The 16,279-nt window shown below is 40.5% G+C and overlaps 1 protein-coding gene across 4 annotated transcripts in view; it reads left to right on the top strand.

Annotated features, from left to right (window-relative positions):
* EPS8 (epidermal growth factor receptor pathway substrate 8) overlaps positions 1-15,763 on the top strand; it is a 127,554-nt gene extending 111,791 nt beyond the window's left edge. For all 4 annotated transcript variants that reach the window (XM_048302506.1, XM_048302508.1, XM_048302505.1 and 1 more), the window contains 4 exons: positions 6,573-6,810; positions 10,316-10,496; positions 10,927-11,056; positions 14,338-15,763. In XM_048302506.1, coding sequence (XP_048158463.1) covers positions 6,573-6,810; positions 10,316-10,496; positions 10,927-11,056; positions 14,338-14,451 — 663 coding nt within the window. In that variant the 3' untranslated portion in view covers positions 14,452-15,763. The remainder of the gene's footprint in view (positions 1-6,572; positions 6,811-10,315; positions 10,497-10,926; positions 11,057-14,337) is intronic.
* Positions 15,764-16,279: the final 516 nt, after the last annotated feature.

Below are 16,279 nucleotides of genomic sequence, written 5' to 3'. Positions count from 1 at the left end.
TTTGTAATTCTCTGTTTGAAATAATGACAGGACATGGCATTGAATAAAATAATAATTTCCGCAAAGCATTCTCCATGGACCTGTGAAAATTAGGGGTCAGGGAACAACGTTTAAGATAAGTTTGTTACTTTGCCCTCTGGCAGGTTATTCTACAGCTTGATCATACTGAAATCTGAGCTTGAAATATTGTGAAATTATTTATGAATGTAATGAATTGCACAGGATAAATTAAGTCTTTACCAAGACAGTTCAGTAAGGCTGCTCTTAACTTCGTGGTGATTTTCATAATTTTAGCACTTCTGAACATGCTCGTTTGTCTGTTTTCCTGTGATGGACACATGGTTCATCTGGGAAGTGTTTGCATAGCTCCATTTGTTTTCACAACGGCCCTATGAGACTTTGCTGCCATTTCAGAGAGAAAGGAGGCCTTGAAGGGATGAAAGCCGTGCCCAAAGTCAGACAGGAGAACTTGTGGGTAGAGCAGGAAATCGGAGTGGTTCCTATCAGTGCCTTTGCCAGACCCTGAACAGGAGCAGGCTCAGTGCTTGGTGCTGTGCAGCTTTTGCTGCTCTCCTAAGTTGCCTTAGTGTGTTTCAAAGTGGCCTGTCTGCTGTGGCCACCTGCAGATAAGTGTTATGTGCAAGGGTAGTGGCTTCTTTCACAGACTAATAACCTCCAGTGCACTGCTCACCAAAGGGTGTTTATAGATTATTTGGAAGGATCAAGATTTCCATTGAAAGAGAGGATTTTTTTCACTTGATTATGCTACAGACACCCCTTCTCTGAGAGATGGATACCTCATTATCACAATTATTCTTAGAGCTGCAAAGTTTATTTTGCTCTCACTCTGTTCCCCTGCCTAGTGAGCTCTAAGGCCACACATTACTTTAAATCCTGATTTTTCGCTCAGTTGCTCTCAGGATCCAGGTCCCAGATACTCACTTGAAAGCACTGAGGTGATACTTGCAGAACATTGCCAGCAATACCCCAGTTTTTTAATTATCTTTGTGAGTCAGAGGCTGTAACATTGTTTGAGTTCTGGTCAGTTGAATTAGTTCCAGGAAACAGTATTTTTGCTTGTTTTGGTACTTTCGTATTTTTAGGAGAGCATTTTGCTGAATTCTTCTATTTTCTACTAATGTTAATTATTGTTCATCAGAGTCTTCTGGGGTGTTGGTCATTTAATCTGTTTTTTTATTGTGAGCCAGCATTGGTATTTAACCATCCTATTATATATGAACATAAAGAGTTTCCCAAGTACTCTGATTTCTTAATTTGTAAAAGTATTGCTGGTGAACCTATAAAACAATTCATCGTAGTATTTCCTATTTTATGTGCATTTTATCAACTTTTTATTAATGCTCTTGAAAGTGAAATTTGAAGAACATAATTAGGATGGAATTGTGTATCTTGGTGGGCATGTTAATTAATCTGCTGACACCCTTTGTGAGGTGAGACAGTTATATTATTAGTGATGTGTATGAAATCCTTAGGCAGGGAGTAAATGTTTAATAAGATCCAGTCCTGCAGTCTCATTTTAAAAAAACATGACTGTCCACAAGAGTGTGAGAGTGTGTGTACAAAGCAAGTCTGTGGCAGAGAAACACCAAGACAAAAAGTCTGTGCCTCAACTGGGATGAGTGTCCTTTGCCTGTCTTGGTGATATGCTGTCAGAACCTTTCTTTCCAGTCTCTCTGTTTATCAGCTCTCTCCAAACACCTCTGTGGGCAGTTGTTTCCCCTCAAGCACAGCTTCTGTGCTCCAAGCCAGTGTCGTGGTGTCACACTCAGCTTTTGCCTGCTGGTGCCCTTCCTGCAGATCATGAAGTGTTGGATAATGAAGAGATGCAGATGCCAGGTGTTCATGTGGCCATAGCCAGAGAGATGTCATCATTTTTGACCAAGGGCCAGCATCTCTCTTATCTTATTTCACATCAAATTTTCACATGACCAAGATTTTTTGAGGGCTAAAAAAATCCAAAAAGTTGTTTCCTGTCCAGTTCAGCATTGATCCAATCTCAAATTATGGGATGCCACTTATTACACAAAAATGTATCAAGTAGTTGAAAAAGGATTTGATTAGTGATAGGGCTTAAAAGTCCCCAGTCTGACCATATTTTCTTTTTTTCTTTCTTTTTTTTTTTTTTAATGGGGACTAATCCTAGCTAATAACAATTTGAATAAGTAAATTCTGCCTAAGTTTCCTGTAAATTCAGTAAAACCACAAATGTATTCCCCACAAAGAACTGTTTAGGTGGTTTTTAATGGGATTTTAATAGCCAGCTGTTTGCATAATAGCTGAGCCCACCAAAGTAAACTCTGGCAAAAGACCCTTTTGAAAGAAATTTTCTCTTCCAGTCTTGGGTTCCTCACTGGCCCTTTTGGTTGAAGACAAGTGGTTGGTTCTCTCTTGTCCCTTGAAATGAGTCTCAGGAAAAGATCCAGACCACAGTGCTGTTGACAAAACGGAGGCTGAATGCTCTGCAGCCCTCTTGGTGGACTCGTGTCACTGTGTAAACAGGAGTGTGGCACTGAAACGTTCAGAAGGAGGGTAAATGGAAAGCTCTGTGTCTGTGTTAACTTAATGAGAGCATTTCCCAGCACTGACATTGGTTTTGGTTGTTTCCAATGCCTCTTTAATGTTGTCTGTTTTCCCCATAGTTTGAATATGTATATTCCCTTTTTTTAATGCTAAAATAGATTTGAAAATACATTGTTCCCACTCTTTTACCCTGATCAAGAATTAGGGTTGATACCATGAGCATTTTTACTCAAACTTATTATTTTGCTTCCATTAAAAATAGATTGAATCATACTGAATCTTGTTTTTTTAACCAGATGCAGCCTGTAGTGTGTTGAAAACAGCTTTGGGATTTAATTTTTTTCCTGTACAAACAAACATCTTCTGGCAAGAAATAAGAAAACAAAATTTAGTCCCAGTAAGCTTTTGTGATATATCCAGATTTCTAATGTGTGTATCATCACCATTCCAAATAATTTAGAGCATTTGTTCCAATTTACGTGAATTGAGGAGTGCAAGTTCATTCTTAAAAGAAATAAAAATATGAGGAAGAAGGAAAAATAAACCCCAGAGTTGTTCACTGTTGTTCTTGCTGTGAAGAAATCAGTGAGTAGCTAGTCAGATTGTCCAGGGAGGGGATTGTGCCCCACCTGCAGAGCTGCCTCCAGCTCTGGGGCCCAGAGCAGGAAGGACACAGAGCTGCTGGAGAGAGCCCAGAGGAGGCACCAGGATGATTGGAGGGATGAAACATCTCTCCTGTGAGGAAAGGCTGAGAGCTGGGATTATTCAGCCTGGAGAAAACTCTGGGGAGACTTTCCAAAGGCCTGTCAGTAAATGGGGCCAGCAAGAGATCTGGAGAGGGACTTTTACAAGGGCATGGAGTGATACAACAGGGGGTGATGGCTTTAATCTTCAAAAGGACAGGTTTAGATGGGATATTACGAAAAAATTCTTCACCATGAGGGTGGTGAGGCCCTGGCACAGGTTGCCCAGAGAGCCTTTGGATGCCCCATCCCTGGAAGTGTTCAAGGACAGATTGGATGGGTGTTTGAGCAACCTGGTCTGGTGGAAGGTGTCCCTGCTCATGTCAGGGGTGTTGGAATTAGATGGAACCTTGAGGTGCCTCCCAACCCAAACCACCCTACGAGTACATGTCTGAGAGCAGCTACCTTTATCTCATTTGCTGAGCTAGCCAGCATTTCTTGAGCTAGAACAAACAAACACTTTTTAAATGCCTGCTGTGACTTGACTCTTACTGTTCTACAGTTGCAAGTGTTCTTTACATTCACCTGATGATCTTCAATCCATTGGCAGTCTTTTCCTTGGGTTTTGATTTCTATTCTATCTATTTTGATATCTATTTCTTAAGTTCCTGTCTGGGTAGGTGCTTTGGAAAGAGCTGGTTGCTTATATGGTATCACATGAGTATGTTTTTTAGCCAGCACTGTTCCCTATTCAAAATAAGAATATCAGAATAACTCACTGTTAGTTTTCTAGTGAGTAAGAAGAGGTAATTACTAAGACTGAATGTTCCTTTAGTTTAAATTGCTAATGTGTATGAAATTTCAGGAGTGATGTGTGAGACAGTTACTTTTTACCTTTCTAACAATACTATTCGATGTGATTTGCTCCATTTTCCTCACAGCAATTACTGGGAGAGCTTTCAGAGGTAACTGAATTACTCTTCTGATATTGAATCTCAAAAATCCCTCTTTTGGGCTATGTAGTCACCAAATTCCATAGTGCATGCTTGGTTCTTTTTGTAGCAATGAATAGAAGTGATGGGATGAAAGTGGGCATGTCCTCAGAAGATCTGGAATTAAAAAAGAAGTGTTAAAAAAAGAAATTTTAAATGGGATTCAAATATATAATTGGCTTTTGGGCACTGTTCAGCAATATGCAAAGTGTATTTTAATGTGGTTGCATTTGTAAATTTAGAATTTGAGTGATGCTTCCAGATTAATTTTTGTTTTCACTGCAGCAGGTTGTTTTGATGAGGCTTATGATTGCAGTACAACATGTTTTTGCAGCTCCTCCAGTAACATCCATGGAGAGTTACACATAGTTTTTAGCTATGACTTTTTCTGGATTATGATTGTGGCAACGTGCAGTGGATGCCTTGGTTTGTAATGGATCCTCTCTGTCATAAAAAAGTGCTACTTTTTCCTTGTGTTTTTTTTTAAGAAGGTCAAAACACACATGAAGAAGGTATGTTGTGGGGATGACAGTCTAGTAATCGAAATCTGTGAACAAGACAAGAAGATGTGAATATCATTGGAATGTTTTAGTAGCTGTGAAATTTTTTAATTCACTGACAAGATTTTGAGTCTATCATAGTACATCTATATATAATAAATTATGGTATGTTTGCAATACACCTAGTAGGGCACTCTCTTTCCCCCAAAGGGCAAATTTCACAAATATATTTATTCTGCTTGTTCACTTTCATGTTATGCATTTCACTTTTCTTGTCATATGACAGTTAAAAAAGCATTTATTGTCTTAACACTGAAGCAGTAAAATACAGAAAAGTCAACCATGGTTATTTTTTTTAATCTCCCCACATTGCACAAAGCAGTTGAGATGGATGCCTTTGAGCAACTAAATGCTGAGATAAAAGAAAAATGAACAAACAAAACTGTTTAATGGGAAATGTTCTGCAGGGATGTGCGTTTGATTTAGTAACTGACTATTATGGTTTAAGTGAAAAATCATCCAAGGGAAGTAAGGCTCATTTCTCAGGCTTAATTGTTTGGCTGGAGAAGCCGATGGGATAAATATTCTGCTGGTGTAAATCAGCATTGCTGTAACAGTTTACGTTCACTACTAAATTCCTTGTCCATTGGCTGGACTTCACTGAGCTGGGGATTCCTGTGCAAGGGCAGTTGCTGACATTTAATGAAGGTTTGATTGTTGCCAGGGCAGTGATCTGCTGCTCAAATTCTAACATGTGGCTCCTACAAATATTTCCCTACTTGATCCTCTGTAAACCCTCTGCCTCCAAGGAAATAGGGAAAGGTATTGCAGGAAGGAGCAATGAATCTGGGGAATGTGTTCATCTCTCTTCATCCCAAAGTAAGCAGACTTCTCGTAACTACGAAATGAGGCATCCCTATTGAGCAAACAAACTTTAATATTGAACATTCAAGCTGTGTTGGTCCAAAACTGTGGAGAGGGAACATTGTTAAACAGTGAGATACAGAGTTTGAACTGCTTGAAAGAAAGGAGTAGCACAGGTTGCTTGTGGATTTGTCTGTCTTTATGATTGCTTTGGCAAAATACAGGTGTTCTTCCTGTACCTGGTGCCATTCTAAAGACAAGGAAATTACTTTCCAAAATTGTTCTTGAGACACCTGCTAGATAGTTATTAGCAGCAAGATAACTTACACGTTGTTAGAACATTGCATGAAGTGGGGGAGAAAGAAATAACAGCCCTCATCCAAGAATTGTGAGATTTGGGGCTTGTTTTTAAATCAGATTATTGCCTTGATGTGGCTTGTAGTGATCATGTCAATAGATGAAAAGGCACAGATGAATGGAAAAGAGGAGCAGGAACCTCTTAAATGCTGTCTGCAGTTCAAGAAATAATGCATTATCCTAACCTCAGTGGCATTTATAAGTTAAAACATTAGCTGAGTTTAGATGTGGCTGGATATGTTCATTTTTCACAGGGTTTTTTTTTCCATAACATCTCTAAAATACACATTTTTACACTGATAAAGTTCAACAAGTCAAAAATTTTAAAAGCTGTTACAAAAGTGCCAGTTAGTAGAAGTTTGGGATTTTAAAACAATCTCATTTATGGAATTCATCTGCTTGAAAGAAAGAAATGGGTTTCAGATGATTCCATTGCTGATGAGTCTCGTGTCTGGCAGAGAAGGAAATAGATGCCAAACACTGATGCCAGATCAAGTTTTGGCAAGCTTTGGAACTACATCTGGCAAGTAAGATGCTTCTGTGGAGTAAGTGACACCATTTGGTGCAAAGTCTGGGTTTGCCTGACGTCTTGCCCAAATGTTGCTGTCTGACTGAGCCTCTCTGCATCCTTTCAGAAACAAAGGACAGACTATGGACCGAAACAGCCCGATCCAGTTCCTGCTACGCCCTCGCCGCCTCCCACACCCGCTCCTGTCCCCGTGGCTGTCCCCCTGCCTCCCAGTGCCCCAGCACCCATCCCAGTCCCTGTGCCCAAGGCGCCAGCAGCTGTCAGCCGCCAAAGCAGCACCTCCAGCGACAGCGGCGGCAGCGTCGCCCGGGACACCCAACGGCAGAAGCAAATTCCTGTGGATCGTAAGTGTGCCCTAAGAAGCAAGACACAAAGCTTTGCTGCCTTTCCCCTCTGTGTTTTGCTTCGTTCTGAGGTCCCTTGAAGTTGCGTTTCACATAAATCTTCATGAAAAGTTTAGTTTTAACCTTACGTTTAAAATACAGGTTTGCTACGGATGCGTGTTCTGACCCCCGCTGTAATTACCGTAATGCTACTTAGGGAAAAACACATCACACTTGTCCCAGCCCAAATCCTGTCCTTTTGTGAATGTCTGGGATCTCCAGTCAGTGGTTTTCAGCACTGGAAATGCCCATGCTGATATGCTGGTGAATGCACATTTTCCACCTGAACTGACTGCCGCATTATAACCTAAATTGCTTTTAAAATCAGTTACGTTGCTTTTGCACTTCAATTCATGATCACCCGTATTTCTAGGTCATTTGCACCATTCTGAAACATGCTTTCAGGGCTTCAAGAACACTTACAAATCTGGCTGATGCACAGGAACCACGCTGTAATAGTTTTGGAGACTTAACTTACAGTCAGGGCCCCCTGGCTTGGTCAAAGCAGCAGCAGCTGGCAGGCCATGGAGCAGGCTTTGGTGTCCTTGTCCCAGCAGGACACAGGAATGTATCCTGTAATCCATGCCTCTATAGCTGGAAAAACTTGGTAATGTGCTTCCAACAGCGTGTGGCTGTCTTGAGAAGTTCTGATTAAGGCCACCTTGTAAATACGCCAGTTGAAGCATGCTGAGGCTGCTGCTCTGTATTGACTGAAAAGCAGGCAGGGTTAGAAGAGCTTGTTTAGTCAGTAATTTCTGTCCTAACTGCACTCTAAACAATGTGATTGCTCAGCTTAGAAATAACTGAAACACACAGGCAAGCATTTGCTATAGCTTTTAAAGTAATAGCTGTAAAAATAATGAGCTTTTTGTAGTTCAAGAGTTGACAGCTTTTCGTATCCTCTGCCTCACTGCCTTACTAGAAAATCCTGCCTCCACCTAAGGTCAGAAGGTGACATTGAGCATAGTCCTTTCTGGGGAAGGGCTTCTTTGTGCCCTGTCCCCAGAGGACGGGAAGTGTGCCTGTGTGGATAATCCTGTTGGGTGGAGTCTGTGTTGACATTGCCTGGTGGAGGACAAGCTTTTGCCTAAGCTCTGAACTCAGGAGGACTCTGGGAACTTCTCAGTAAATTCACCTAATGGACTCTCTGGCTGGAAATTATAAATGGGGAACAGCCTGGTTGGAGGAACAGGCTTGACTGCTGCTTCCCAAAGAAAGAGTTTGTTACCTAAATAAAATCAGAAAAATAAACAGCTACAAAGGATGTGGAAAGTGAGGGTGAGTTTCCCACACACACGCATGCACCAAAATGATAATTTTATTTCTGTGTAAGGACTTTGCTGTAGCCTGGCTGTGTCCTTGAATCCACAATGGCCTTTTCTATCCATTCTAGATGGAAAGTGAGAAGACCATCCTGTCTTTAGGTACCCAGTGTGAGGTGTGAAGAGTTGCTGTAGACTGAGTGGTTACAAGGCATCTCCCAGCCTACCCTGAGGCCCTGGGTCACTCACAGGAGCTCCTGTTCCCTCCTGGAGCTCCCACTCAAGCCCAGTTAATGGGCTTCAGGCAAAAACCCTCACAGAATAGCTGCCTCTGCAAAGGTGATGGGAAACCTGCTGGCCAAGTACCCACCTGAACCCTGCAGAGAGCACTGCAGAACCTGCTCTATGCCCAGGGCATCCTGTTTATTTCTGATAACACATCTAACAGCAGGAAGAATCTCTTATCTAACAGCTAAATATTTGTCTCTTGATACAGTCTTGGTCTAGATTAAGCATAAGTCTTTCAAAATCTGTGTAAATAGAAGGAAGATAGCAATGTTCCGTCTCCCTTCCTGCTTGGGAGAAGAGCGGGTGCAAGCTTTGATAACATTGCCTGAAGGCTTTCCTCGTATAACCCCTGTCAGCTTTGCACAAAGCACTGAGCTCGTGTCACTGGGCTTCTGATTCACACTCAGGGTGGGGGGAGAGGGGGAAACCCTGCACAATAGGGCCTGAATGCCTCAAATATTATAGTAGAGGTATTTTTTCCACTTTCAACCTGAGGCTATCTTGTAAAAGAAAAAAAGGAAATGGTTAAACCAAAGTGTTTTCTTCTTTTTGCCGTGGTGATTAAAGAAATAATCCTAGAGGCCTATGTAAAGCTTGTTTTTATTTGTTTAACTGGCCAGAGATATTGATCCCTGGAGAGGTTTTGAGAGAATATAAAAGGAAAGTAGAGAACGCAAAAATGTTTCCATCTTACCGGTTTTTTTCTTAGTGGAGTTGTTTTCGTCTGTTCCTATCAGTGTAATGGGAGAAAAGGAATAGGTTTTGCTATCTGAGTGCATTGAGAGGGTGGTGTAGTTACTTTTTGGGTATCAAAGTGAGAAGGTTGGATAAAGATCACTAAAAATATCTTGGCAAGGAAATCCTGAGAATTTTTGAGATAATTTGAGTTGTTTGTCAGAGGATTTTTATAGTTGTTCTTTCCAATGTTACGGCACAGAGAGTTCAACTGTGCAAAATCAGTATCTTCTCTGAGCCCAAAAGGTTACTTACACCCTTTTGAATTCTGCCTATTTTTGTGAAGTTCTCCATAGAAATTTTTATAGTCATTTTAAACAATTCTCACTGCCATTGATCTTGTTGAAATGACCAAAAAGCATTTCAGTTTGTTGCCTGCTAATGAACAGCAACTGAACTAAATGTTTCAGACAAATGGGTTCTGGGGGATAATGAATTCTTACAGTTTTGTTTAAAATGAATAAATAAATAAACAAGTCTTGCCCAATTCTTGAGTAGTCCCTGATGAGAGCAGCTACCCTTTTTTTTTTTTATTCCTTTTTTAATGCAAAGTGTGACAATGTTTCAGCTAAGCAGCCACTCCAGGCTTGGAGTGAATTCAAATTTCTCAAAATCCTGTCAAAAATGCGATTGCTACAATAGCTCATGAGATGTAAGTTGATATGTGTCAGCAGCTGTGAAATTTTTTTGCCTACATTGATTTGCACTAAAAAGTTGAACTTTCAATTAAAAATCTGTTTGTGGAAAGTACTACCTTCCCACAGTGTGAGCAAACCTTCCTCATATTTTTCTTGTTCTCTTTTTTAAACCCTCAATTCTATTTTAAAAAAGGCAGACAATGATAACTGAATAATCCTCCACTCCCATTTTATTCTACAGCTTGGGTGCTGTCACACTGATCTATGCCTGTCTGTGACATCCAGCTCATCTCTCCTTTCTGGGTCTTAGTTGAATTTCGTTTGGGGCTTTTTTGTTAGTTTATTTTTGTTTTGTTTTGCAAAGAGAGGATTGGTAATATTGAAATATTCCCTGGGGGAAAAGGAGAACAATAATTCAATCAGCTCTAGTGAGTGAATCCTTAAAGAAAAAAGTTTATGATTTAAAGTAGCATGTAAGGAATGACTTGGCTTTGATAAAGCAACCTTGAGAATGACTCCTGTGGGATCTCTCTCTCTCTCTAGGCAGGAAATCCCAGATGGAGGAGGTGCAGGATGAACTTGTTCACCGGCTCACCATCGGCCGGAGCGCTGCCCAGAGGAAATTCCACGTGCCACGGCCAAACATCCCGGTAGTGAACATCACTTACGACTCCTCTCCTGAGGATGTGAAAGCCTGGTTGCAGTCCAAAGGATTCAACTCTGTGTAAGTTTGAGGGAAAATGTAGGAAAACTTCTTTAAATTGTTTTCCTGTCTGGAAGAAGGATGCGGTCTGACCGCTTTTTAAAATCAAGCAGCATCCTGTAAATCAAGAGATGTCAGCTGCACTCTTGGAAAAAACAATTTGTTTTTACATACACATATAGATATGTGTATAAGTGTACCCAATACATATATAAAAATATATGTCAGTGTGGTTATAGCTGTACAGAAGTGTGTGTGCATATACGTATTTTAGGGTCTACCAAAACGTGGTGCTTAGATACTCAGTTGACTTCAGCAGTCCTGCTTCATAAAGTTTGTTCTTAATTTAGTAGCCCTACCTGAGGCAATGTGGGATGAAGACAACCTATTTCTCTCCCTTGGCCAGTGTGGTTTTGCTGATTTCCTGTTTGTTCCCTTGGTGTGTCCCCAGGACTGTGAACAGCCTTGGTGTGCTGACGGGGGCTCAGCTTTTCTCCCTCAATAAAGAGGAACTGAGGACTGTTTGCCCAGAAGGCTCGAGAGTCTACAGCCAAATTACAGTACAGAAATCTGCCTTGGAGGTATGGACAACTTTTCTTACTCACCCAGTCTGGGTCACCAATTTTGAACCTGTGGAATTAGATAACTCTTTCTGTGAGGCAGGTGGTTTTCCCTCAGTTCCCATCACGTTGATAAACATTATTTGTATCTGAGTTATTTGGTATTAATTCATTGGAACAGCATTCATCAAAACACCAGGTGAGATCTCTCCCCACTTCTAAAGGGGCCCAAAAAGCATTAGAAATAGCACTCAAGTTTAAGACATTTTGTGCTGTAATCAGACTGCAAGAAAACAAAATCAGCCAAAAAGAGCTTTGGGGAAAACAATAAGGGAGTAAAAATGCCCCTTTTCTTGCTTCATGCTTTGCCTGGTACTTGGACAAACAAGTACTCCCAATAATTTTGGTGGTGATAAGTGAGTTTTGCTGTGTCTTTGTAGAGGAGATCTGATTTTTTAGGCATGAGAAATTGGTAGGGTGAGCCCACTGCTGTTGGCCTTTCAGGTCAAACACTGGGGCACCTGCTCTGAAGGGAAAACACACTGGGCACTGTGCTAGCAGAGTTTCTGAGCCAAGGATAAAGTATCTTGTCTCTGTATTTATTGCTCTGCAGCAGTTTGCTTTAATTACAGAAGTGTTGTTTCTTAAACACCTTAAGCTTGTATCCAGAGCTGTGCTAGGGACAATTCTTGCCAAGCTTAAACCAGTAGAATTGGAGATGCACCTACTTTTTTTTTTTTTAACTTGCTGCGGCAAGTGGAGAAATGATCTAGAGGTGAGATTAACCCAACTGAGAAGTTATATTCTCCACATCTTATTTAGAAGAAAATCTTGAAGAGGTTTAAAATACTTTTCTATCTTCTTGTTAAGCTGAGACTTTCTCACTTAAATGATTTTAAGCATTACCTACCAGGCATATTTTTGAAGACAGGTTTATGAAGATGCGTATTTTACACTTTACCTGATCAGTGTGGATCAGAGAGCATCATTTTCTAACACTGTTAAAATCGCTTTATTCCCTTCTTCAAGCTCTATTTTCCTGTTAGAGGAAGGGAGAAATATTTCCCCTTTACTCTTAGGAATATAAGTCACTACAGTCCAGAGCAATCCATCATTTCCTAGTGAAGACACATTTGTATTCTTCAGCTTTTTTGCATGTCAGCTATCTTATTTCAGTGTATTGAGATGGAAGCAGCTTTGCAGTGGGAGTTGGTTAGAAAAGCAGAGATGCACTGGATGGGAGGGGTCTTTTCCCTACCGTGCTCTTACTCTGCTTGCCCCAGTTAGGTCTCGCTCTGCAGGAAACTGTAAACTCCCAGCTTAATCTAATAAATGCCCTACCAGAGTGAATTAACAGGGCACTTAGAGTCTAACAAGGTCGTGGGTTTTTTGTTGGGGAAAAGGTAATTGAAATATTTATTTCTGCCTTGGTTATTTGAGGTTGAACTTCAGAATTTATGCAATTCCTGATGGCTTTAGCCTGTTGTTTGCTGATTTATATCATCAAAGGAAGTTGCATTGTCCTTTCTCTCCCTATAATAATATAATGCTGTTGAGCACTTCAGGCTCTGCAGAAGATAAGACAAAATATCCTGAACACCTTTCTCCAGAAGGGACCACTTGAGGCTCACATTCTAAACCTCTTTCTGCTCCATCAGTAGGAAGTAGGCACACATTGCTTTAAAAGTGAAAATGGTTTCTGTCTAATACATGTATCAAGTTGCCTGGAAGAACAGCTTATTCTCTTTGACACCTTGGAGAAAGGAAAGACCCAGGCACAGAAGTGGGATTGACTGATGGAATTGCTATTGCCTCATCATCATAAGCTGTGTAAATCACTCTGGCCAAGGTCTGTTCCAAGGATCATGTTCCTAAGAACTCTGCTCTCCCTCCCCTCTGAGTAGGATGTGCCTGGTGCACTGTGCCACATGTGTGCTGCAGCTGGTTTAGTGGGGCAGCATTTCAAGCTCATCAGTCATGTTGTCACTGATGTTATCAGGAAGGCAAATTCTTTCAGCTTGGGCTGCTCAGTTATTCTCAGACAAATATTCCTACATGACCTCTGATAAAGCACGTTGTTGGGTGTCTGCCGATGGTTTTTTATGCCTGACTCCACTAATGGGTGCTGCACTTGTTCTGTATCTGAAACCAAGAGGGCAAGGACAAGATGAATTAAGACAAATAAAGCTGTTCCCCTCACTTTCAGAGAGTCACTTCTAGGCCCCCTGCTTTGCCCCTCCACTCTGGGAGAAGAGAGCAATGGTGTTTTAAGTAGGAGGAGCACTGTAGTTAATTCAGAAAATTTCTCACTCCTTGTGGCATCCGGTACTGCATTGTAATGGATATAATGGGATAAATCTATATTAAATTTTCTGAAATTGATAGGACACATTTTCAGAGTCCAGAATCAACTGCAGGATTTTCCCCTTAACAGTCCTGAATTTTGTTTTAGACATTTGAAAACCAGTTTCTGCTTCCTTATTCAGAGGCTATTTTGGAAGCTGATTTTGAAGTTTTGAAGGTCATGTCATGGTCAAATAGTACAGGAGCAGATATGGCTCTTGGTTTATAATCCCCTAGTTTTACTTACAAGTCAAGCACACTTTGGGAAGTTCTGCTCTGGTGGATAGGTGTCCTGGCCTTGCTAATAATTTTATTGATGTTGTCAAAGCAATGTTTGCTGTTGTCAGCAGACCTGGTTTTCACTCTCAAAAGGTGAAATAAAGCCTTGTCCTCACAATACTTCCTTGTTGCTAATATTGTAATACGGTTCAATTCCTACTACTGTGCTCTGAGTTTGAAACCTGTCTCTGAGCAGCACATGCCTGATGGTGAATTGTGTAGATGTGAGAACCTGAGACAGAATCCTCACTTAGGCCTTGCCTATGCAATCCCATGTGCATGCGTGAGCTTTGTGTTTACATAAATCTAAAACCACCAAGGATTTATTTTCAGGTTTTTTATTTCTAAGTATTATTGCCCTGATTTTTAAGTGTGGAATCCTAACAAACTCGCTGAGCTTTAACCCTGCTTTTACTGAAGCCATATTTCACCCCCTTAATATCCAACACTTCCAGGGCCTCATGTGAGAATTAAAGATGCTCAGCAGTGCTGAAAGGCAAGCTCATGCTTTTAATAGTCTGCAGGTTTTTTCTGGTCTATATTTAAGGATGGTGTAAATACTTTCCTACTGGAGCTTCAAGGTGAGTTTGTTTGTTCAAACAACTGTCTTAACAAAATCCTGGCAGAGGAGTTTCAGTACCTGTCAAAGCCACAAGTAAACTCCTCTTTTTTGTTTATAGGCGAACAGTGGTAGTTCAGAACTGCAAGAAATTATGAGAAGACGGCAAGAAAAAATCAGTGCAGCTGCCACAGATTCAGGTGTGGAGTCCTTTGATGAAGGAAGCAGCCACTAAGTGTGTTTCCCCTTTTCTTTAATCCCATTGTCCATAGCATTAAACCATCCAGCTTTGCTTTAGGGAGCAGTGAAGGGGAATGTCTTATTGTATTGTAAACGTAAACTAGCCAACATAAAGAAAATTTACAGTAGTCTCCACAGAAGTACCTGCTGCTGGCTTCTCATCGTGAAAAATGAACAGGTAAGAAACACGGTGGAGCTTCCTGACAGGTGAAAATACTGGTCCATGATTCATTTACACCCAAAGATGAGTGTTGGCTTTATGGAATTAGCATGACAGATAAATTGGGGCACATCTTTGTTGGTGATTCATCTGAGGGAAGCTGAGCCAGCAATAAAAAAGCATTTGAACCCTTCAGTAATAATATTCTGAATCCCATCTCTTGCTGTAGTGTGCATTTATGTCTTTTTGGCTCAGTCTTTCTTGTCAGGCATTTGGCTCCAGGATGTTTACTTAAGTTGTCGACTCCAGGAAATGTAGAGGAAATGTTTAGGGAATGAAGAGCAGCCCAGCATAGACTGAATCTTTCTTGCATCACTCCCAAGATGTTTTATTACTAATGATGCTGTTTATAGCAAAGTAATACTCTGTACATTGATTTTATCCATATTTCACCTGTGATGAACTATAATATTGCACAAGGAGGAGTAACTAGAAATTAGTAACACAGCCCAGCTCAAAGAGGTGATGAGATCTGCTGTAGCCATGCAACAACTCACAGTACATTTTTTTTTAATAAAATTGCATTTTTTTGTCTGTAACTTAACCCATGAAAAGGAACAGTGTATAATCTAGACTTCTCTGTGTGTTGATCCCAGATACCAGTTTTTCCTTATGTAAAAAGCCTTTGTAATTTCCTTTATAAATGTAATCTTTTGGAAAAGTGGAGGCAAAACAGGGGGAAAAAGAAAAGAGAAACATCTCTTCCAGAAAATGTTATTTTTGAAGATGCAATGATTTTTGTCACAAAATGTTGTTTCACATGGTCATGTGATTTTATATATAATATATGTATTATATATAATATATAATATCACTTAATTTAGACAAATTTAATCATCTAGTTTGATTAAGTTTCATAGTGCCTTTTTCACATGAATCAGCTTAAAGTCTGCAATAAACAGTATTTCTTGTCTGTTAAATTGTTGTATCTTTGTGGCTACGAAGACAGTATTGAAGTAAGAAAGCAATCTTGATTTTTGCCATTAGTTTGCTTTTCCTCTGCATACAAGGGAAAAAAAAATCTATTCATTTTTCACAAATGAAAAACTAAAATCTTAATAAAGGTGTTAGTGCCATTTATTGTAAATGTCCTCACAAATATTACTTCTGTGTGGCTGGTTGTGTGTCCATGTATGTTTTTACACTTTATATATATCCTTTATGCCTGTCTGCATAAACATGGCCTTATTCAGAAATGGGTCAAGAACTGAGAAATCCCATTCCGTGTAAGCACACAGGAGGAGGAAACTTTTTAAAAGGTTTTTGAAACTCCTATTCAAAACTTAAGAGTCACTGTCTTTTCTCATGGGAAAGATGTCTGGTTCCATAAAAAGCACTGTGGTGGTAACCTGCCACCTCTAGTCCCCTGATAATTACTAGAATAGGAAGCCAATATTCATCCTCTCCACTGGCTTATTCCAGCATTCAGCATTTGGTTTGCTTTTGCCCAGAAAGAGGCAACAGCTCTGGGACTTCCCAGACTTTGTGAAGTTTGGCACTGGGAGGTGTTGGAGGGAGAACCTGTGCTTCACCTCTGAGAGAAAAGAGGGGGCTTCACAGCTGCTGGGGTTTTTTGACGCTGGGTTTCTATGTAGCTGTTGCT

The sequence above is a fragment of the Corvus hawaiiensis genome, chromosome 4, assembly GCF_020740725.1.
Source record: "Corvus hawaiiensis isolate bCorHaw1 chromosome 4, bCorHaw1.pri.cur, whole genome shotgun sequence".
Taxonomy (NCBI): Eukaryota; Metazoa; Chordata; class Aves; order Passeriformes; family Corvidae; genus Corvus; species Corvus hawaiiensis.
The sequence above is the reverse complement of the archived record's forward strand: the minus strand, read 5'-3'. Positions and strand labels throughout refer to the sequence as shown.